General features: G+C 38.2%; 5 protein-coding genes and 1 long non-coding RNA gene across 11 annotated transcripts; 3 read left to right on the top strand and 3 right to left on the bottom strand.

The window, feature by feature from the left end:
• Positions 1 to 1793: 1793 nt before the first annotated feature.
• On the top strand, positions 1794 to 2787 carry LOC110749655 (uncharacterized). Of its 2 annotated transcripts, none has more exons than XM_021949805.2 (3): positions 1794 to 1977; positions 2116 to 2174; positions 2341 to 2787. In XM_021949805.2, the coding sequence occupies exons 1-3, from the start codon at positions 1905 to 1907 to the stop codon at positions 2464 to 2466; spliced, it is 258 nt and encodes an 85-aa protein (XP_021805497.1). In that variant the 5' UTR covers positions 1794 to 1904; the 3' UTR covers positions 2467 to 2787. The 2 variants fall into 2 exon arrangements, with proteins under 2 accessions (XP_021805497.1, XP_021805498.1); XM_021949806.2 differs by having other exon boundaries at positions 1803 to 1977; positions 2131 to 2174.
• Positions 2788 to 3369: 582 nt separating this feature from the next.
• Positions 3370 to 6790, bottom strand: TAP38 (thylakoid-associated phosphatase 38). The gene is made up of 11 exons (XM_021949764.2): positions 6348 to 6790; positions 6102 to 6230; positions 5862 to 5964; positions 5595 to 5705; positions 5255 to 5334; positions 5081 to 5134; positions 4320 to 4436; positions 4166 to 4220; positions 4002 to 4034; positions 3855 to 3901; positions 3370 to 3738 (listed from the first exon to the last, which is right to left on the bottom strand). The coding sequence occupies exons 1-11, from the start codon at positions 6659 to 6661 to the stop codon at positions 3618 to 3620; spliced, it is 1164 nt and encodes a 387-aa protein (XP_021805456.1). The 5' UTR covers positions 6662 to 6790; the 3' UTR covers positions 3370 to 3617.
• Positions 6791 to 7215: 425 nt separating this feature from the next.
• PTAC7 (plastid transcriptionally active7) lies at positions 7216 to 8754 on the bottom strand. The gene is made up of 4 exons (XM_021949765.2): positions 8512 to 8754; positions 8338 to 8394; positions 8189 to 8248; positions 7216 to 7633 (listed from the first exon to the last, which is right to left on the bottom strand). The coding sequence occupies exons 1-4, from the start codon at positions 8554 to 8556 to the stop codon at positions 7298 to 7300; spliced, it is 498 nt and encodes a 165-aa protein (XP_021805457.1). The 5' UTR covers positions 8557 to 8754; the 3' UTR covers positions 7216 to 7297.
• A 2200-nt stretch (positions 8755 to 10954) lies between these two features.
• Positions 10955 to 15631, top strand: RCF3 (RNA-binding KH domain-containing protein). Its single transcript, XM_088249256.1, has 8 exons — positions 10955 to 12065; positions 12616 to 13092; positions 13335 to 13583; positions 14055 to 14288; positions 14650 to 14729; positions 14902 to 15010; positions 15093 to 15219; positions 15317 to 15631. The coding sequence occupies exons 1-8, from the start codon at positions 11352 to 11354 to the stop codon at positions 15334 to 15336; spliced, it is 2010 nt and encodes a 669-aa protein (XP_088105382.1). The 5' UTR covers positions 10955 to 11351; the 3' UTR covers positions 15337 to 15631.
• A 550-nt stretch (positions 15632 to 16181) lies between these two features.
• On the top strand, positions 16182 to 18097 carry LOC110749674 (Ribosomal protein L9/RNase H1). Of its 3 annotated transcripts, none has more exons than XM_021949828.2 (6): positions 16182 to 16346; positions 16579 to 16742; positions 16836 to 16970; positions 17068 to 17187; positions 17564 to 17668; positions 17803 to 18097. In XM_021949828.2, exons 2-6 carry the CDS (start codon positions 16593 to 16595, stop codon positions 17965 to 17967), a joined length of 675 nt encoding a protein of 224 aa, XP_021805520.1. In that variant the 5' UTR covers positions 16182 to 16346; positions 16579 to 16592; the 3' UTR covers positions 17968 to 18097. The 3 variants fall into 3 exon arrangements, with proteins under 3 accessions (XP_021805520.1, XP_021805519.1, XP_088104076.1); XM_021949827.2 differs by having other exon boundaries at positions 16183 to 16346; positions 16574 to 16742; XM_088247950.1 differs by lacking the exon at positions 16182 to 16346 and having other exon boundaries at positions 16545 to 16742.
• A 1393-nt stretch (positions 18098 to 19490) lies between these two features.
• Positions 19491 to 22937, bottom strand: LOC110749568 (uncharacterized). Of its 3 annotated transcripts, none has more exons than XR_002525620.2 (5): positions 22638 to 22937; positions 22242 to 22322; positions 21329 to 21663; positions 20432 to 20490; positions 19491 to 19728 (listed from the first exon to the last, which is right to left on the bottom strand). It is a non-coding gene; the product is annotated as an uncharacterized LOC110749568 (long non-coding RNA). The 3 variants fall into 3 exon arrangements; XR_002525621.2 differs by having other exon boundaries at positions 21329 to 21639; XR_002525622.2 differs by lacking the exon at positions 21329 to 21663 and having other exon boundaries at positions 22638 to 22936.
• Between the last annotated feature and the right edge of the window lie 7 nt (positions 22938 to 22944).

Raw genomic sequence — 22944 nt, 5'->3', positions numbered from 1 at the left:
CCAAAATGAATAGCAAGTACCACTTGGATTGAGCACTCTCTCTCTCTCTCTCTCTCTCTCTCTCTCTCTCTCTCTCTCTCTCTTCCATGCCATTGCCATGATCCAACCATACATAGACTTAATCTATATGTACAAAACCCTAAATCAATCATCTTAGTTAAAATAGTAAAATACCATTTTATTTGTTTTCATAATAATGTTCCCCGACAACCTAGAACCATTGCCAAAAACGGAGTTCCTCTAAACACCATCATTACCAACATATACTCCTCTTGGGAGATGATTACTTACTGCAACATTTTCTTTGTCGTAATGTTAATCTACGATTATTTTAAGAAAAAAGTTAAAAAAAAGTTGTAGTCCGTGTTGGAAGAGTACTTCAAAATGTTGACTTGTTCGCCCCCTCGCTCCCTTACCTTATGATAGTGCTTGCTTCCATTCCATCCCACTAGTGGGTCACCAATCGTTCAATTCTAATCCTTCCTATCTGATTTTTCATTGTAGCCCACTCTCTCTCTCTCTCTCTCTCTCTCTCTCTCTCTGTCTTTGTATTCATCCATTGACAAACCACAAAGTGATGAAAGCCAAAATATGAGGACCAAAAGCACAATTAAACTCAAGTGCTGTTTGGTTTGGTACCACGGAAAATGAAATCTATCAGAGAGAAAAAGAGAGAGAGAGAGAGAGAGAGGTCAGAAGAACATAAAAAGGTTGAAAGTCGTAGAGAAAATGATGGCCGTCCATAAACTCCTCCCCCATTGTTTATGTTTTATCATCATGATTCATGGGGCTTAATTAAAAGTTCCATTGAGATTGAGCAATAAACTTATCGGTCTATATTAACAAGAGAAAGCGTATTTAACCTCATCAAATCAAAGATATATAAGTTATCTTTCTGTATCTCATAGAGCCATAATCTTAGAAGAAGAAGAAGAAGAAGGGGAAAAAAAGTCTAGGTCTAGGGTTTTCTATGATATTCATCGCATGTCATGATCATTCACGCAATTTCTGTACACCATGAGCTAGACATATCTACTAGTTTATTAGTTTTTACTGAAACAATGGGCACTTTAAAAAGTAGATGTGCACTGCACCATTGAAACATTTGCAACACAAATTAGGCTTCAAGGGGTTATGCGTCAATGTCGACGCATATTGGTGAAGACAAGGGGAAAAAAAAAGAGCAAATTAACTTAATAATAAAAAAGGTGACAACCACACAAAAGTAGGCAGAAAATAACACCCCCCCTCTCTCTCTCTCTCTCCCTTTTTTTCTTTTAAATGGTTGGAATTTAAGCCATGCAGGGGATTGTTGTGGTGTTTGTTCACATGCATCAGTAAATAAATTCAAACATTTTACTAGTATAGTTGCGCGGCTGTACTCTTTAAAATATATTCGACTATTAGTTAGCATTTATTGGATGAAACGTTTTCTATTCTCCAACTGGGAGTCAACTTACCTTTGTTTCTGATGCTCGGAATTTTCCTTCTCCGGTTGCATCAGCAAGGTCTTGTATCAAAACCTTCGATTCAAGAGAACGCTTTAAGCAAGGTGAAATTGCAACAGATTAGCTACTGAAAATCAAGTTCCATTTTGGACGCAACATGAAATGAAATAGTGCAGTTGACTTGTCTTGTGTGCTGCTAAAGGGTAAAAAGCATTTCATCATCATGCTGTTGGGTTGCTATTGGGTGGAGTGAGTGCACCAGCACACAATAACAACAGTTCTCTCTCTCTCTCTCTCTCTCTCATAGTAGTGCATAATATGCTACCACTCACTCTGAGAATAAGCATAAAAGGCGACTTCCCCACCTCCCCCGCTAGAGCCAAACATATTCATCCCCCATTTTAACTATTGATATTTGATACAAGAAGAAGAAGAAGAAGAAGAAGAAGAAGCCATATGGCTCTTAGAATCAATGTCTTTCTTCTTCTACTACTTTTCCTCCCACTTCTCCTCATTCCCTTATCTTCAGGTGAGCAGATTCCTACAACACTTAACGTTAATTATATCCCATTTCAGTTTCCTTATGTTTCAATTATCTTTTTTTGTTTTTTTTTTTTGTGTGTGTGGATAAAATGTTTCAATTATCTTAATAAGCTGACTTAAGTAGGCATTGTTAATGAAGGGTTCAAGGAGGATGGCATAGACCCCATTCACTTACTTCACAAGGTACAATTAATTAATCTCCTTGTTCTCTAGTTTCCATCATAAGATTAATTATGGAACAATATTCTAGCATGCATTATTATTATTAAATACAATTTAACATTAATTATTTATTAAGAGATGCAAATCATATGCCTTCCTTGCTAACGAATTATTTATGTTTCTGAAGGATGGAATCGTAATGAATTCGAGGAAGCTTTGGATGCTTGATGCAACAATGCAGGATTATGATGATACAGGAGCCAATCAAAAACACGACCCTAGAAGGAAACCTGGCAATGGAAGGAACCCATGACTGCCTTAATAATGTGGCCTTAAAACTCTTAATTAACTAATTAATGACACTACTATTTTCTCTCTCCCACCCGCCGCGCCCTCTCTTACCGACGTTTTGATCGATCGTCTGTAAGGAGACATATATAAGATATAGCTAGCCATCCGATCGAATGAGTTTCTTCATCAAATTAATATATATATATATATATATATATATATATATATATATATATGTATGTATTGTTGTATTTGTCTAGTTCTTGTTGTGTGTGTGGCCATAGGAATATATACAAGCATCTTTATATATGTATATATATAAATCATATTCTTCCTTTGGCTATTGCTTCTGATCATCTTATATATATATATCTATGAAATAAGTACTGGCCATTGCTTTGCTACTGAATAAATAATTTTTAAAAGAATGAAGCACTATCTTCTATCTCATAATTAACAGTTAGAAACATAAATTAAATGCCTCAAACGTTCATGCAAATGTCCATGTCCCATAGACGATGTATAGTTGTTAGTATCGGGTTTCAGTGATTGAGGTTTCTCCATTATCATTTGCAATTTGCTTTAGTTGGGATTTCGGAATCTCAAAGAGTCATATTATGCATTCTCATCTCATGCACCTTGTCTCTGCCGTCTCCTGTTTGGAAATTCTTCAACTGTGATTTCAGAACCTCAAAGGCCACTCCTGTAGTTGTGTTGTGGGGAAAAAGGCACTTCATACGTACGGCATGAGTTGATGGTTGTGTGTGTGAGAGAGAGAGCGTGAGAGAGAGAGAGAGAGAGAGAGTCTGAGAGCGATCCTCCCTCTTTGGTTTAACCATTGCAGAAATTCATAGCTAGATCACATGTTGTACACGTATTTATAGATTCTTTTTCAAATTCAATAACAAACTATCAAGCTAAATCATTGAGCATGTGAATTCTTTGTTTACTACTAAGATTATTCTAATTCACCTAAACCAAAAGTATCAAGGTGTGGAGTGAGGCATGTACACTTCAAGATTATACAAATAAAATGTGCGAAAATCTACGTTGATTTCCATACTTCCATTTATATACATTCTCTGGAGTCGGCAGGGTCCCAATTCATCCGGCTACCGTGAAGTCAGCTGAATGAATTGCCGAGCTGAGGATGCCTCAGAGTCAGATTCATGTCTAAAGCAAAGAAGTCGACATCCAAATTCCAAGCGACACAATCCCAATTGTAGCAAAAGCTTGCCCCAATTCATATGCGAAATTTTGTTGTTGAAATGGCAAACCTTGCCAGTCTGTCCGGCTGTGGATGAATCAAATAAAACATATCACAAAAACCCAAAACAGAGAAAAAGAAAGAGGAAGGTGAAGGAATGCATATCATTAAGAATAAAAACCATAATGCATGCAGAAGCCTACCCCAAATCGGCAATTACAATGCTGATATTATCTTGCGAGCGTTGATCCTATTCAATATGTGCAAATTTCAGGTCATTAGAAATCTACCCGAGTAAAGAATCTAGCTAATCTGTGCAGAGTAAAACAAACACTAATGTAATTTGTTACCAAAGCAGCTTGAGCAAGCGCATCACAAGCTAGCTGAAACATAAATAAGACGGTATAGTTAATCACTGGATCACCATTTGTGTTACAACGTTAAAGGAGATTGATGTTGATGCATTCAAATAAAATAAAGGAAGTAGTTAAGCAAATTGATGCACAAGCCATACCTGAACATCTCCATGTTGTCGAAGTTGATTCCTTACGAAAGCCACTGCATCTGAGCTGAAAAAGTGATCAAGTTTTACGCGAGCGATTAAATTGATGAGAATATGATAATTACATGGAGTTTTACCAAGAGTGTCAAAGACCAGTCCAACAAACCTGTTTATGTAGTCCCATAAGCCATCAGATGCTAACAGTACAAATTCAGAATCTTTCCCAAAAGTTACTTGAAAAATGTCTGGAGATGCAGTCACAAGGTCCCCACTGAATTGTATACTGGCATAACATAAAAGGGATTCTAATTAATGTGTTCTTAGTTGTCTATATCCGTAAAACGACACACTAAAATAAAGAGAAAGAAACAATCTAATTTACACTACTATATTGAATGTTTCGTGCCGTGCAGAAACCAGAAGCTTATTCATATGAGATGTATCTCAGACACTATAGGCTACTTTTTATAATGCGAAAGCATATTTCAGTACTGCATAACTGAAAATTTTGAATCGTATAAAAATTTGCACCTGTATTGTCATTCTCTAACCTAGACAGGGGTCAACTTGAGGTTATCATAGGAATTGGGTGATATTGTAATCTAGCAGGTACAGAGAACACATACTTCCTCAATTGTTCACATTAAAATGGTGATCACTTATATATCAGCCTCTGATATGAATTCAATCATCTAATTATTCCAGGATATTTGGTCCAACTATATGCATTTGGTTAATATACGAGTAGACTAGAGTTTAAACCTTGTGTTTAACCTTATCAACTATTACCGGAAAATTCGTATCTTTATGAAAGTCATCCACTACATACTTGCTAGCATTGAACTAATCCAAAAGCATCCTAATTAGAAGGAAAGAAACAAATAGGTGAAACTAGTAGTCAAGCAAGAAACATTAGAGATTACCTACCGAGAAACAAATTTTTCTGTCCATCTCCCTTCTTCAACTCCTTTCTTCAGCATCCTTTCCATAACAAAATGCAAAAGACCGTCAGTATATGCATATTCTGGTTGTCTATATACCAAAGCTTCCAGGAAAAAACCCAATTTTTCAAAAGGATGAGCAAATGTTAAAAGACTGAACTCGTTTTTCTTTGTCTTGAACCGCATGTCACCAAAAGCACGAGATACAGCGATGTCTCCACAGATTCTTCCATTGACGATCTATAGGCACCATATGTAAGTTGTCAACCGGTTTGTTATTGGCATAAGAAGTATGGGGAATTAACAGTAATATCCAAAAAAAAATGTGATGTAGTTTAGAGTTATGTTTTCCAAAAGCTTGGAACATTTCTAAGGTTAGAAATTATATCAAGGTCAACAAAGCAGGTTCTAGCTCTCATTTTCTGTAGAAGAAACTGAGAACTATAAGATATGGCTCAAAGAAGTAAACATGAATGAATAAAGAAAGAAGAAAAACACACCCATCCACCTGCTTCTCTGATTCTTTTGATTTCTTGAAGAGAGACCTTGTTGCTTCCATATGGTCTATGAGGATGGGTCAGTACCTCTGCTTTTCCAGAACAAGATTGAACCTGCATCAGCCAGTCAGCTGATAAATACAGCTAATTACATGCAACCCTTGAATTTATTGTTTCATCATTTTCCTTTGTCTTCTTCATTTAATGGCATTTGATAAATGAGCTACAAATGCTGAAGACACAAAGACGACACTAGGATTGAATACATACCACGCAAGAATCACCAACATGTGAAATGACCAGCGTATCATTTTCAACGAACATAACGGTAGCTGTTGAGCCAGATTCATCTTCTTCTCCATTCCTTTCAAGCCTTTACAAAATCAAACACCATCTAAACCTTCAACGCAATAATATACAATCTACAATCATATTTGATGCAAACACCAAAATCATATTTTTTTTCTTCCTTCTCATCAAACCATGTTCTTTTTTACTTTTTTTGCTTACCAATTTAACAATTTTGCATCCACTTTTTTGAAAGTCTCCTGTAATGCCTCTCTAATGGTCTTGAAATCATTTCCACGCAATAGCAGCCCACCCTGCAAAGCCGCACAACACTCTTTGTAGAGCTCATCCCTGTTATACAAAAGAGTTTAATTTTAATTTAGCTTACTGGAATTAATTAAAAAGCTAATTTCAATTAGTTGTGGTCAAATTTTGACAATAAATGAATAAAATTAGTAGTGGTCAAACCTGAGGAACTTGACCGAGTTGAACCCGGCATGGCCATCAAAAACGGCGGCAAATGAAAACCCATCAAGGCCATCGGACCGCACAACGACACCGTCTTCCATCTCTTCTCGGGCCCCCTGCAAACTGGTCGAACCCCATCGAATTCCCGCCACATCCGTCAACGAAGAACCAGGCGCGTCTATGGCAATGGCCGAGCAGCTTCGGCTTCTTGCTTTTATATTAACAAGGCTGCTTTTGTTGGCTGTGGTCTTCAATGAGTCTCCATGGTATTTGGTTAAGAGGAACCTCTGCAACCGCGGGCTCAACAAAGCCATTTACCACCACCACTAGTGCTACTGCTACAGAGTTGAACAGCGAGTTGGGACGAGTTCAGAGTTCAGAATTAGGAGTGGTGGTGGTGGTGGGAGGTGATTTGGTAATCATGTGAAGGATAAGAGAGAGCGAAGCTACACCTTTAACTGCATTAACAGATTGGGTAGGAACGTGGGACCCTTTTCCATTTGACCTTCCACCCCAGTTTTGCCACGTCAGATGTGACCCACTTTATGGTGGGTCCGGACGATGCTGTTAAATTCATGGCCGTAGTTCAACTAACTGTGAATGTGAATTGTGAGTGAAAATTAACCTAAAAAGGGCGATCTTAGAAAATATATTTATAATACGTTACTGTTGTTGTTGTTGTTTTCCTTTTTGTTATAAGCAATAGGGGAGGGGGGGTCTGCTCTTCACAATTCAAACTACAAGCCCTTTGCACTAAATGAGTAGCCGAAACAAAATAAACAGGTACAGATTGAACAACTTGCAAGCGCACCTGTGCAGAAGTAGACTAAAAAGAGAGGGTCTGAGAAGCAAAACTAATGCACTGATAGATTGAAAACGGAAACTATCATAGATAATAGCAGCCTCTAGTCTAAGATTAACATTACAACATGAGTAAGTGGTGTATGTAATCAAGTAAATTCTTCTTTCAAATAAGAAGGGCCTGGCTTGAAGGGGTCAGATTCTTCATATGCCTCTGGTCTAAAAAACCCAGCATCATTCACCCGGTTACTTATCACTTGAAGGATGGCTTTCTTCTTGCCCCCATACTCATCTCGGTTGTTCTCCACATACTCGATAGCCTCAGCCGCTATCTCATTGACGAAATCAAACCGGTTATCCTCTGATAGGAGTAGTCTCTCAATATCCATTCCCAAGAGCTGTCCTCCGTCCTTTACCTTCCGAACCTGCTCCTCGAGGAAAGGTACTCTCTCCAACTTGTATCGCAACATGTCATCTTTCTTTGTCTGAAAAATGAAAATTTTGCACCCAATTTGAGTCAATGCCCAATAGTACAACATGGGGAGGTTCTGAATCACAGCTTAATATACTCTCTAGTCATTCAAGAAGCAAAACTTTCATTTCCAGATTTTCAACCCACATTTCCATTTCAGATGGGTAACAGCAAGAGATTGAAAACAGTGAAAGACTTCATGCCTTGTAGCTACAACTGATCTTAGCACTTGCCAGATAGAGATTCAGCTGAAAATGTCACTTTTGCTTACAAAACAATCCTCACTAGTTCACACTAGAATTCCCCATGAACTCAAATTCAGCTGAAACTCAAATTCTTGATAGATAAAGAGTAATGGGTTGTTTCTACAATCTGAGATGAGTAACATAAATCATGTTTTGCAATTACTATATTACCATAGCCTTCTCATGAAAACTCTAAAATTGAGTTCCCAAAAAATATTTCTTTCTTTTTTGTTCATCGCTTCTTTTAGTGCCCCATGGGATATAATTCACACTACTAACAAGAAATACTAGGGGGCAGTCAATTGGAGTTTTTTCCTTCTTACCAATTTCCTTCGCCGCCACACTCGCCGACCGCTGCCATCCTTTTGCATTCGGGAAATTACCTGCAAAATGTTTACATAACAGAATTAAGAAAGATTAACAATTAAAATCAAATAGAGAAGAAAGCTAGAAAAAAACTGCAATTTGAAACCTGCGGCCTAAAGGAGCAATTGGAAAGCAGTGAACTTTCCACTCTCAGTTGCACCCTCTGCAGCCAAAAAGATAACAAGAACCAGAGCACAAAATAAGAACTGGAATTTCGTACACATTTAGTTTCATTTTTGTCCAATTATTTCAGAGAGATAGAGAGAGAAAGAAATATTACATGGGAAGCAGGTGAGAAAGTGAAGCCTAGTGTGGAAGAAGCCATCGCTGTGCGTTGGCCGCTGTGTTGTTATCCTCCACTCTGATCTTAGGTTTGGTCCTTTAGCAGTTCTTGTATAAATGTCCTCACACTAACTTAAATTTACATGTATGCCATCGCCTTTGACGCGACCTTGCAGAGATCAGAATTCAGAACCAACCATATCAATTTGGATGGCACGACGATGGGTCGAGATCTACTAGTTCGGGTTTAAAATCCGAATTCAACTTGTTCAAGTTATTCTTTTATTATCCAGACGAAAAAATAAAAAATATTTTATATCCTGGCGTGAGTTGGTAGGAGGTAGGATTTCCAATATCCCTCATTTTTAAATAACAAAATATACACATGGGACTGGAAAAAAATATATATATATATATATATATTCATTTTAATTGTAGAAACATTTTGGAAAAAATAAATAATAATAATTTAGAAACATAATGCTCGCTAGAATAAAGGACTTTGGTGCCAACGTTATAATTTTTTTTATTGAATTGCGTTTTTTTATATTTCAAAATACTCGCTAGAATAAAGGACTGGTGAAAATATGTACTCAATATATTGGCTCGTTTGGGAGTGCTTCTTCCCGAAGTGCTTATGCCAATAGCGCTTATACCAGTAGCGCTTATAACATAAGCGCTTCTACAAAGAAGCAGTTTGTCGTTTGGATGTCGCATTTAAAAGTGCTTTTACACTACATAAAAGCGCTTTTGATATTTTGTTGAGTGTTTGGCTGACACAGTAAAAGCGCTTTTAAAAGTACTTTAAACAAATTTAAAGAATCGTAGGAAGATAGCATAAGGGAAATCGTGTTTCAGAAAAAGCTAGGTGAAAAGATTATAGAAGATGATGGTGATGAGTTGCATTTCATTGCGTTTGAACAGTCTCCATTTTGTGAGTAAGAAGAAAGTCTCCATTTTGGTGATGATGTGGTTAATTTGGGGTTGTTACTTCAATATCCATCTTTACAAAATAACAGTAGGGATATGAAGAATTTTTACAAGGAAAATGGTGTAGAAAAAGGAGAAAGCAAATTTAGAGGAGACTTGCTAATGTGATAGAGAAACAACTACGGGAAGATTAAAGGGTAGTGTTTTGGTTTTAATAGGAGAGAAAAAGAGATAGAAAAAAAAAATAAAGAAAGGGTATTTTTGATATTTAAAAAAATTAAATATGGGTATTTTTGGCATTTTAAAAGTTTCATTAAAGGGAGCCAAGTGCTTCCCTTGTTTTTGTCCTGCAGCGCTTTTAACAAGAAGCACTTGAAGTGCTTCTTCCAAAACCACTCCAAGTGCTTTTGGATCTCACCCAAAGCGCTTTTGCAATTTTTGCCAAACACCATTTTTAAAAGACAGAACCGCTTTCACCCATTTAGAAGCGCTTTTTGATGCTCCAAAAGCACTCCCAAACGAGCCCTAAATAAATAAAAGAAAAGGTCATATTGAAAATTTAACGATATAGCTTGAGAGCATACTACTATGAGAAAATGTTGATTATCTTACTAAATATAAACAATGATTAATAGTTTTAATAAACATAATTAAGTTCGGTCGTGTTGTCATAAACTATGTTCAACGAACATTTATGTTTGAGATAATCTAATCAAGTCTCATTTATGAAATCAAATGGAAATTCGAAGCGAAATTAAAGTGAAAATTGTTGAAATATTATCATTGAAGATAATCATTTTATTAAACTTCCTCATATCATTGGTTACATTACATCAAAATAAATAAATAAATAAAATCATAAGAACACCCAATAAACCAAAACACCATTGCATAAGAAAGTGTTTTAGCATAAGCCTTTAGTTGTTTTTTGCACGGAATATGATTTGATTTGTTTAAATATGGATAAAATAAGAATCATGTGATGAGGCTCGAGCTCACTTTTCCATTAAAGAGACATCAAACAACTTAATGAAGAGTTTAAATCAAATGCAAAAGTTGCAAGCAAGGTTTTTCGAATATTTAGCAAAAGCAAGTACACATTTTACATATAACAAAATTAAATAAGCCAATCAATTAGGGCAATGAGTCCCGATCCTCTTTTCTCTCTTCAGGGGATGTATTTAATTAGGATTCTATAAAATTTTAAAAGACTTTAATAATCTGGATATATTTAATTTAGGTTTTTACAAACTCTTTAAAAAGTCTATAAAACTTTGGGTGTATTTAATCTATACTTGTTTGAATCTGAATTTTTAGACTCCCACTTATCAAAAAATGTTAAAAGTTCTTAAACAACGTGTACTGTATGTATACCGTATATTTTCCATTACCTCACAACTTTCGTAGTACGCTATCCTAATATCAAGGGTCCGTTAATCGTCGTCGTTTAGTCAAATCCATCTGAAAGAGACTATAATAAAAATAAATTATTTATTGTTATTATTACCTCAGAGTTGGGTGGGTGTTGGGGAAAGTAAAGTAAACCAGGCTGAACTGGTAAATCTGGCAGCTCAGACTCTGCAAATTGGACTCCCTCTCTCCCTAGATTCTCCACATCTTCTCTAGGGTTTTCAAATTTGAACATCTCCCTCACGCTTTCCCACGAAACACACAGAAAAGAAGGAAAGAATTGGAAAACAAAAACCAACAACAACAGAGGAACAAGGACTAAAAATGACCAAGCTCCCCAAGTGTAATCCTTTACTTCAACTCTGGAACAAAGACAATCTGAAGCCCTAGACCTCAAATTCCAACAGCACAATGCTTGATATTGGACACTGACGAAAGGATCTATTTCTTTCTTTACCTGGAGAGTTAAAAACCCTAGCTTTTGACACACTGTTGGAGATGGAGAGGTCTAGATCTAAGAGGTACTACTATGACCAAGACTACGATACAGAGACTGTCGGTAGGACGAGGCCTCGGTACAACCACCACTACGCGACCAACAACCACCGCCACCGAGGCAGCGGCGGAGGCGGCGGCGGTGGTGGTGGTGGTGGTGGTGGGCGACCCTCTAAGCCTCAACAGGACCCATCAATTACGGTAACAACGACATACCGTATTCTTTGCCACGACATGAAAGCCGGAGGCGTGATCGGCAAGTCCGGTAGCATCATTAAGTCGATTCGGCAACACACCGGTGCGTGGATCAACGTGCATGAACTGATCCCCGGCGACGAGGAGCGGATTATTGAGATTTCCGACACGCGCCGGCGGGATCCGGAGGGCCGGATGCCGGCATTCTCTCCGGCACAAGAAGCCCTGTTTTTGATCCATGAGAGGATTCTGGAGAGTGATGTGGCTGGGTTTGGTGGTGGAGAGGACGAGGATGAGTATGGCGGTGGTGTTAGAGGAGGAGGAGGAGGAGGAGGTGGGGGTGGTGGTGGGACCCGAGTGGCTACGCGGCTGGTCGTGTCGAGAATGCATGTGGGGTCTTTGCTTGGCAAGGGAGGCAAGATAATTGAGCAAATGAGGGTTGAGACCAAGACCCAGATTAGGGTTTTGCCTAGAGATCACAATCTGCCTCGCTGTGTTTCCATGTCTGAGGAGATTGTTCAGGTTTTGGAACTTACAGCTTTAACTGCATCTGATTCCTATGTTGCATGTCACAAATTGCTGAGCTTTCAGTTCCATTCCATTATTGGTTAGATTGGAATGCCAGAAACTTTGGTTTCCTGTTAAGTTAACTAATAACTGCAAAATGTATATAATATATACTCTGAGGACCCTCATTTTAAAAATTTATCTCCGGACCAAAAATAAGGACAGTTGTTGGCAGCTTATATCACTGTCAGCTGGAGTGGATTTGGCCGAATGCTGGAGTACTATGATGTTTATCGAATTGGTTTAGGTTTTTGTTCTATATTGGTGATAGTGTTTTCTAAAAAAAATTTCAGCTTTCAGTTGCATCTTTGTTGGGCACTAATGCGTGGGAGTATTATGCAGTAAATGGTTCACACTGATCTTTTAAGCTAGTACACTGGGAAGCATATGGTGTCAATACACCATCTAAAGATTTATGTGAAATTGTCCTTTTCCTTTTCCCCCTCATCAACATGATTTGAAATAAGGGAATTATCAATCTTATGATTTTGCATTTCTGCTGCAGGTAGTAGGTGAAGCGAATTGTGTTAAGAATGCTGTAGCAACTATTTCATCACGCTTGAGGGAGAGTCAGCATCGGGACCGCAGTCATTTCCAGGGACGATTACACTCACCAGAACGGTTCTTTCCTCCTGACGATGATTATATTCCTCATATGAACAATACATCACGAAAGTCACCCATGGATGGGGCTGCTTTTGGAGCACGATTACCTTCCAATATCAGAAACAACAACTATGCCTCCCGTTCATCTGGTTTTAACATTGAAACTGGGTCTGCTCCCATGATCGATAATGTGCAGCCCTTTTATGGCGAAGACCTTGTGTTTCGAATACTTTGTCCTATTGACAAAGTTGATCTTGTCGTCGGAGATTCTGATGGAATTATTGAATTGCTTCAAAATGAAATTGGTGTGGATGTCAAAGCTACTGACCCTGTGGCTGGTGCAGATGAACAGATAATCATCATCTCTTCAGAGGAGGTATTTTACAATTTTCTGTAGTTAATCTCGGTATATACTAATATAAGTATTCGACTCATAAAGTGTAAATTTGAAGTGATGATGCACTCGAATTGCCGATGGCACTGTTAAAATAATCTAGGCATGTGCATGTATGCATGAGGGGAATCGTAAATGTTGTGATGATTGGCTTTTTAAAATGATATGCTTCCCCCTTCTCTCTTTTTCTCGAATGGTTTTGACCATGTTATGCGTGTACATAGGGTCCCGATGACGAGCTATTTCCAGCTCAGGAAGCTTTGTTGCATATCCAAACTCGCATTGTCGATCTTATTCCAGACAAAGACAACATTATCACTACTAGGCTACTTATCCCAACTAGTGATATTGGATGCTTAGAGGGAAGAGATGGGTTGTTATCAGATATGAGGCGACTTACTGGTGCAAATATACAAATTCTGCCCAGAGAAGAACTTCCTGTGTGCGTATCAGGGGATGATGTGATTGTACAGGTTTGTCACATGTTTGTTGCACACCTTTCTTCTCATTATCTGAGAGACTTGCTTGGCAGTTTTATTTTTGGTTGAATGCCTTCTTAGCGGACTTAAAAAATGACGATGAGTTCTTAAATTTTGAAGCATCACATTATGGCTCCTTTTTAAGTGGAGCTTGTATCTTTAGATTTAGGATGATCATGGACCGTTCTATGTGAACAATCCACTGGAACAGATCAAAGGTCTGCTCATCTAATTATGCATTTTGACTAGAATATTTTGTGAATGCATGCTTTTTTCCCTTGTCTGTGTATTTGAATTGCATCTACGTTTTTCACTGTCATTTATCAGATGAACTGTTTTTAACAAAAAGATAAAAGAAAGGGCCAAAAACATTTGTCCCCAAGGTTACAAAGGCCTGGACCACCTGGTTGACAGGATGAGTTGTACTTGAGGAAATTCTGAATGGCTCCTACATGTCATCTACAGATCGTAGGGGAAATAAAAGCAGCTCGAGATGCTCTTGTTGAGCTGACATCAAGAATACGGAGTTACTTATATAGGGAGTTGTTTCGAAAGGATACAACACCACCTGTTTCTGCATCAGCTTTGGAGATATCTCCCAATAACACAATTCCACTTCGTGAAGCTCATACTGGAAATAATCCTCCTATGACAACCTATCAGAATTTGGCAACTGGGGCAATCGCACTGGCATCAAAGGTTGTCCTTTCTATCTTTGGCTGGTTAAGAAATGCTCATTTTCTGTCATTTTTACTGTTTCTTCTTTCTCCTCAGATATTTTGTTCTCTTCAATATCCATTAGATGGTTGTACTTGTGTTTATCATTATTTCATTTATCTGCAATTTGGGGAACTGGAGTCAGAGTGACTAGTTGTGAGAGTTATTTGAGCGAACAAGAAATGTTGTGCCAGAAGGTGGAGAAAAGCATTTTAGAAGTGGCTTTTTCTTGAGAGTTTAGCTGACTATGTTCAGGCTACCTTGATATGATTTTAAACTGGAGGCACATTGTTTCACATACATCTCGTTTTTGTGTTATAAGATTTTCACTCTCGTATTGTAGGATACTGGAGGGATTTCCAGTGAATCGGTAAAGCCAAACGAAAGTGAACGGCGTGAAGATGTTCTGAGTGCATTGAATAGGTAGCAAATTTCTTCTTCGTTTTACTATTATTGCCTCATATAAATCATAGTCTCATTTTACTCTCTCTCTCTCTCTCTCTCTCTCTCTCTCTCTCTCTCTATATATATATATATATATATATATATATATTAATATCCATCTTATCTATGTTTGCTCTATATCTTCTGTTAGAATACCTGTGACACTAGTCACTAGGAGTACACTCGAAGTTGTAATACCAGAGCAGGCAGTTTCAAAGCTCATAACGAAATCAAGAAACAAGCTTGCTCAGATCAGTGAGGTCAGCCTGATGAGCTCTTAGTAATTTCCCTTCTTTATTTTCCAAGTTTAGCTTTGATTAATTGTCTTTTTGAGTGGAACAGTTATCAGGAGCCAATGTGACCCTGGTAGAGGATAGACCAGAGGAAACACAAAAGATCATTCAAATTTCAGGTACTCCAGAGCAGGCTGAGAGAGCTCAGAGCTTGCTCCAGGGCTTTATTTTAAGCAGTAAGTCTCTCTTTCGCTTTCTTCCATGTCTGACTTTATAATTTTCTGGTCTCCCACCCTGTAATTTGACTCTTCATCCTCCTTTACTTTGAATCAGCACAAGAAGACGGCCCTTAAACGAGCAGGAGCAACATCTGTACTAAAATTTTGAGCTGGTCTTGCCGGGATATTGTTGTTCAGATCATTTCTTGATGTATTATCCTGTAAGGCAAGGGAGTTTTTGCTCCATAGTTTAGGCACATCGGTTTATATGAATGCATCCACTACCACTGTAATTTGTAAATGTAATATCTGAAGGAGTTTTAGCTTTAGTTGTCTGCGAATCTGGGAAGTGCGAACACAATCCAGTGACAATTATGTTTTGTGTATTTTGTGTCGATGATCAATGATCATGTCTCCACTTGTTTCCTTTTGCGGTTATTTGACCCAATTTATTTGGACAAATCGATCTCATTGCCACTACTGGTGAACTCGCAAAATCTCATTGCACTTTAAACACCAAGCACACCTTGTGAATTAGTCTATTCTGAACGTAATTATGTGATTGCGACCACTCACCAAATGCATTAAAGAGCATTTATCTTTACACCCGAAGTTTTAGATTCAATTTCTCCTCAATATTGCTTGTATAAAAAAGAAAAAATGATACTGTTGTTATTTGACCAAAATTCGTAAGATACAAATACCAACTCCTAACCCAAGTTCGTATCTGTTTTCTGCATACAATATGGTAAACAAAACATTTTTCCCTAAGCACAGTTTGACATTTTAACTCTTCATTTTTGTACTGGCATTAGAAATTAGAAATTAGAAATTATATTTATTTATTTATTTATTTTACTCAAAGAAATCAATTTCTATTCAATATAGCAAGGTATAAGTGCCAAACTACAGGACCAAAAGTGACTTTTTGCCTATTTAATATAGCAAGGTATATTTTGCTTTCAGGGGGTGTTTTAGATATTTGCTTTAAACCCCTGATTCTGAATTCCCTTTCGGCCTTCCTTCCAATTTTCACTCTTCCACTGTGACTTTCAGCCCCGTCACAGAAAACCCTAAACCCCTATCTCTCTCTCTTCTCGCCACAGTCGTTCTCGCAATAGCTTGCTAATCGACTGTCACAGCTGGTACGTCTTCTTCTTCTTCTTCTTCTTCTTCTTCTTCAGTACAAAAAAAGCTGATCGGTTTGTACCTTTTCATCACCATGAAATTAATTACGCATCTGTGTTTGGTTGCTGAGAAACCGAGGAAAGGAAAACAATTCCTGAATGGAAAACCGAAACCACGTTCCGTATATCGTTATCTAGTTTGATTTTGTCATCGATATCTTTTCTGATTAAATGTTTTGGCGTAGGTTAGAAGAAGCTTTGTCGATGGCTTACTTAAGAAATGGCAGAAATGTCATCCGTCAAATCATTAAAGACACCAACATCCATAGCTCCGACTCGGATCGCATGATAAATCCTCTGCTCTATGCTTGTCAAGGAGTTAGGTACAGAAAGTTGGAGGTCATTCTAACAACGGTGCGCATTTCTCCTCGAACTCAATCATTAGGGTTGGCGTTTAGTTAGTGAATTGATTGATTGATTGGTTAACAATTTATTTGACGCATTCAGAGCGTAGAAAAGCTTGGCAAAGCCGGCCAGACAGTGAAGGTTGCGCCCGGACATTTTCGCAACCACTTGATGCCCAAGTTGCTTGCTGTCCCAAACATTGATAAGTATGCTTATCTCATCAAACAGCAGCGGAAGGTTCTTTACTTTGTCCTCCATGGATTACGTTATCAATGTTCGTCTATTGCCTATTATTTTGTTAAATTTTGTTATGCTTGTCACAAATATATTTCAGAATTGCCTGCTTCAAGAAGAAGAAGAGGAAGAGGAGGAGGTTAAAGTAGTTACTGTGTCTGAGGAAGCTAAGCAGAGGGAATATCAGAAGGCAGCAAAAATTCTGGACAATGCTCGTCTGGTTCGTAGCCTATCTGTTAAGATTTTAATTGCTGATTGAAGCGTATGTCTTTTGCATTATTTGTTGTACAAGACAGATATAAGCCCATTTATGTTCATAAACGTGGTTAGTTTTTGATGTACTAATAGAATGCTGGGTTAAAAGTTAAATGTCATATATGGATGTTGTTAGAAGTACGAACTGAAATTCCATCAGATTTGAAAGGTGTTGGCTATTTGAGTGTTGGTCAGATTGATTTCTTAATCTAGCTAATTCTCTTCCAGGAGAGAAATGTGATGCCAACTTTCAGAAAGCTGATTGAATCTCTGATGCATACAAGAACTAAAATGTTTTGCTTTACATGTATGGGGCAGCTGAACTTTGTAAACTTTTACAGGTACTAAGGAGGTCCATCAATCTTGAAAAGTTCCGTACACGTGCAACGAAAGAAGACGCTATAGAATTGAAATCCCCTGTGACAACGGAAGATCTTGTGGCTGAGGTGTGGTTATGTTCTTCATGGTTTCTAGCTTTATCCTTGTAAATATCAGAAAAATGGCCAATCTTTTTCTAGTCAAAATATTTCCTTTGATTTGTTTTTCCTTTTTAGCTGATACATTCTCTATGTTGGTTTAGGTGGCAAGGCAGCTTTGTGTGCACATTCTACCCGAAAACGTGCATCTCCCATCTCCTTTGTTAACTGTGGGAGAGTATGAGGTGCCTTTGCGTCTTCCGAAGTCCATCCCTTTGCCGGCGGGGAAGATTCAATGGACTCTTAATGTTAAAATCCGTACTGCATAAACACTGGTCGTTTCAAGTTGATTCTCTCATAATGTCGTGAGGTTCCGGTTTACGTGGTATAATTGTTGTATTGCCTGATGTACTTTGGAATTGAAGTCATTCCTATAGTAACCCCTGGTTTAAGTACTTAGTTTCTGGTTTCAACAATTTCGATGACAAAACCTGGCGGGTCAATGGGTGCAACTATTTTGGGTTTGATAGACATTGATTGCATTGATTTTAAATCTGCCTGGGCAGAGCCTGCATACACGTTATTAGGCAGGTTTATGGACCTGCTAAACGTTATTGGGCCGATTTATGGGCCTGCTTAGACGTATTGGGATGTTATCTTGGCCCATTTGCATATTATTGGGCCAACTTAAGAGATTGTAGACACGTTATTGGGTTGACCCTTCTGGCCTGTTTCACCTTATTGGGCCATCTTATGGGCCGTAGACAAGTTAATGGGCTGCCTTCTTGGGCCTTGAGAAACATTATTGAGCCGTTGTCTGGGCCTTTTATGGGCCTACAAACAAGTTATTGGGCCGGATTATGGGCATGCACAAACGTTATTGGGCCGACATTTTGGGCTTGTTTAACGTTATTGGGCTGGCTTATGGGCCTGCATACTCGTTATTGGGCCAACTTATGGGCCTGTATACACGTTATTGGGCCAAATTATGGGCCTGTATACAAATTATTGGGCTGCATACACGTTATTGGGCTTACCTTTTGGGCCTGTTTTACGTTATTGGGCCGGTTTATGGGACTGCACGTTATTGGGCCGAATTTTTGGGCCTGCATACCTTATTATTGGGCCTTTTTCCTGGGCCCATTTTCACTTTATTGGGCCAACTTATGGGCCTGCATGACATTATTGGGCCTGCATACACGTTATTGGACCGACCTTTTAGGCCTGTTTATAGGTCGGCTTATGGGCCTGCGTACACGTTATTGGGCCGACTTTTGGGATGTATACACATTATTGGGCCGACTTTTTTGGGCTTGAACACACAAATTGGGCCAAATTTTTGGGCCTGCATACACATGATTGGGCAGTTATTTGGGCCCATTTTCAAGTCATTGGGGTCAAGTAATGGGCCTGCATACACGTTATTGGAGCCAACTTATGGGCTGCACTTTATTGGGCCAGCCTTTTGGGTTTGCATACACGTTATTGGGCCCACTTCACGCTCTTGGCCCGTTGTTTGGGCCTGCTTACACATTATTGGGCCAAGTTTTAGGGCTGACGACACAATATTGGGCCTGTTTGACGTTACGATGCCGCCTTATGGGCCAGCTCACACATTATTAGGTCGGTGTTTTGGGCCTGTTTCACGTTATTTAGCCAACTTATAGCATTGATAGACGTTATTGGCCTGTTTCACGTTACTGAGCCGACTTATGGGCATGCATTGACGTTATTGGGCCTGTTTCATGTTATAATGCCGACTTATGGGCTTATACGTTGTTGGGCTGTCTTTTGGGCCGGCTTACAAGTTACTGGGCCGACTTTCCGGGTTTTTCCCGATTGGGATTATTAATGTCGTTTGCAGAGCAATTTCAACTCTAGGTCCAATTGTACAGTGTTGTACCCATTGTATGGGATGTTGACCTTTGACTACTTATTGTGTGTTTGCTGAATTTATTTTTACCAAAATTTCAATACACATTTAGACCGATTAATCCAAGAATAATCATGCATTGGGCATACACGCTCAGGGCTGACATTCGATAGAGGCAGGTAATTCGATAGTGTGAAGGGCAAAAGTCCAAGCATACCTGTTGGATAATTATTCTCTGATTAGAGTACATTAAGTGGAATTGCGATTATATATAACCTGTTGCTAATATATCTATATATATAAAGCAAAAGGCAGAGAATGGTGAAACATTCAAAATACCAGAAAATGCCCTTGGTTAATGCAAACATTAAGAATTGAAATTATTAATTAAATGAGGATAATATGGTAAATTCACACTTTTTCATATTTAAAAAAATTTAAAATTAAAAGAAAAATCAGATAATGGATCATCTTTTTATGGAACACAACTACTCTTTTAAGAATACATAAAAGAGAAGTACCCAATAGAATAAAAAAAACATTTAAAACGGGTAGAAGAGACTAGAGAGGACACTTTTTTCGCACAGTTCTTGTTTATCAGCACCTAATTAAGGAATAGTTTAAACACATTCCCCTAGCACTGAAAACTTCCTTTGCTTTCTTACTTTATAGGAGGGATTATCAATTACATGAACGCTCACCAAATATTTACCAATAGAAAAGAAAAAAGCAAAAACATAGAATCTGGACTGGACAGACAACTAGAATCTTTGTCAAACCTATAACATCAAGGATGATAACTGTATTTAACAGATGCAGAACAGGAATCACACTGTTAATTAAGAATAAAAACAGGATACTCCACCAGGAAAGAAATGAGCAGATTCCAATTAATTTAGAATAAAATTATGTGAACTTACTTGTTATCCGCTACGACGTGTAACTAGTTTTGTGAATCCCAACTCCTTGTACATTCAATCTGCATTTGGATTCAGAAAGGCTATTATGAACAAGACCAGTTAATGTAGAACCAGCTGCCTTCATAACCAAAGAGAGTAACATGTCATGCATAATGTTCACGTGTAGGACACTGCTAGCCCAAGGAGTTTGCTTGGGTCCAAAAACCTACTTATGCCAAACCGTTAACCTAGAGAGTTTGTGCTGGCTGAATTGCGGCCTTAATTACATTCTGTTGGGGGACAAAGATCCCAATGGAACAGAAGAACAAGTTACTGGATATCCAAGGAAATTACACAAAACTCAAAAATCAAAAAACACCTAAAGAAATTAAAAGAATACATCAGCAATTCAAATACGATCTAAATAGAAGAAAAGAGAATGTACAACAGTTGAAAAAACGATGGAACATCTGGGATTGCACTTTTATATCAGAGCAGAACATTAGCGAATGATTTAGTGTGAGGACAGATTTACTCGCAAAAGATCCAACTAGAATTATAGGTTCCACAGAGTAGCTGATGACAGCATTTACAATGAGATAACTTATCATATTAATATTTATCTATACCAACTAAAAAAATATAAAACATCAAACATGTAATATAAATAACAAAAAATTCATAGGAACAATTTCTTAATTTAAAATACAACATGAGGAAAACTCAAGTGAAGAGTATTTGGTGAGAAAATGACCAACCTAAATGTTTAAGAATGGAAGATATCTCATTATCACATTTTTATGTTTAGTAAAAGTACAATCACATTGAAAAGCCAATATAAAATTATACTGGTGTTTAACAATGAGATGTAATTGCAGTTATGATGAGATATGATAGCATATTAAGATTTATGTATACCTAACATTATTAATATCTGCACTTGACCGCGTCAGCCATTGACCACTCCAGAACTGAAGTTGGCGGTTATGCAACTTTCTAGGATTCCTATGATAATGAACGGTACCTGCATACCCTCCTCTTTGCTCTCAGGTAATCGCTTCTCCACCATGTCAGGAGCACCAGTAGCCATCTACCAGAGATTGGCTGCAGATCATGATGTTACCATGGTCTCCTGACATAGTGAAGGAGTGATTACCTGAAAGCAGCGGGGAGGGAAGGGGAGCCAGATAGCGTTCATAATCATAGGAACCCAAAAGAAAACTAACCGTCTGCCCAAAAAAATGCATAGAAATCTGAGCAAAACATGCTATCAAACTGTTCAGTCAGAAGAACGATTAAGGGGGTGCATGCTATTGAAAATATATCTGATGCAATCCCACGACATTGGCACTCATTAACAAATATGAAGGAACAAACAGGTTATGGAGCTGAGCTTGAAAAAGATGTGGGGTTAAAGCTATGCTATATCCTACCACAGCAATCCATCACACGATTGGCACTAGAACAGGACAGTAAAATACTACTGCTGAGATTTAAAATATGGCCATGAGTACAACACAAAAAGAAGGTAGCAAAATAACGGTACTCCTTATAGCACAAACAAAAAATAAACCTCCTCCTCAATGTCGGAACAAACATTAATCAGAAGTTCATGCGTGGCATGAAAAGTTTTTAAGAATCAAACATATTTTGCAAAAATACTATGGGGCCATAGAGGTAAACTAACAAAAGGTAAATTTGAGGGAACATGAGCAAATGCATAATAAAAAAGATGATGTCTCTGCAACAAAGCAAATTTTCTTTATATAACTTTACTATGCAATCACTGCACTATAGTTGTGATAGTAAATAGAAAATTAAGAAGCAAGACCTGATTTATGCAAAGCTCCAATAAGAATGCCACCATCTCTTGCAGCTTCAGAAGCGGAAATGAGGCAGCCATACCTAAATGCTATGTAAAGAGGACACGAGGATATGTCAAAATTAATCTAAGATACACCAAAAATAATTACCCTCACGTCAACGGAAATCGAAGAATTCAAACCCAAGGGTTTGAAGAGTCCGAATTCTTCGATTTGAGGAGACGTCAAAATAAATCTAAGATACACCCTACATTATTACCTTCGAGTCAAAGGAAATCAAATAATTCAAACCCTAGGGTTGGAAGGGTAGGAATTCATCGAGTTGAAGAAACGTCAGTATCTACGAAACACCCTAAATAATTACCCTCAAGTCAAAAGAAATCGAAGAATAAACCCTAAATTACCTTCAGCTGCCGCCATCAGGATTCAGAACCACCGCTTACTAGCTGCCGTTCCAGTCACGATCTCGCGACGGGACCGAGCCTCCTCGTTAGTAATAAGGGTTGTAAAGTGAGAGTCGATCATCTTTGATTCAATGATCTCACACACCGACGAAGCGTCGTTACGATCTCTCCGAGGGATAGAGATCTGAAGGGATCTGGGGATTTTCATTTTTAGCGAGAAGAGTGGGACTGTGGGAAAAAAGGGAGAGCGCGAATAGATTTTGTTTGAAAGGTCTAATTTCTGTTCTTGGCAAATACACGGAAAACA

This window comes from Prunus avium, chromosome 2, assembly GCF_965620075.1.
Source record: "Prunus avium chromosome 2, drPruAviu1.hap1.1, whole genome shotgun sequence".
NCBI lineage: Eukaryota > Viridiplantae > Streptophyta > Magnoliopsida > Rosales > Rosaceae > Prunus > Prunus avium.
Note: the sequence above shows the minus strand (reverse complement) of the source record. Positions and strands in the feature narration are given on the sequence as shown.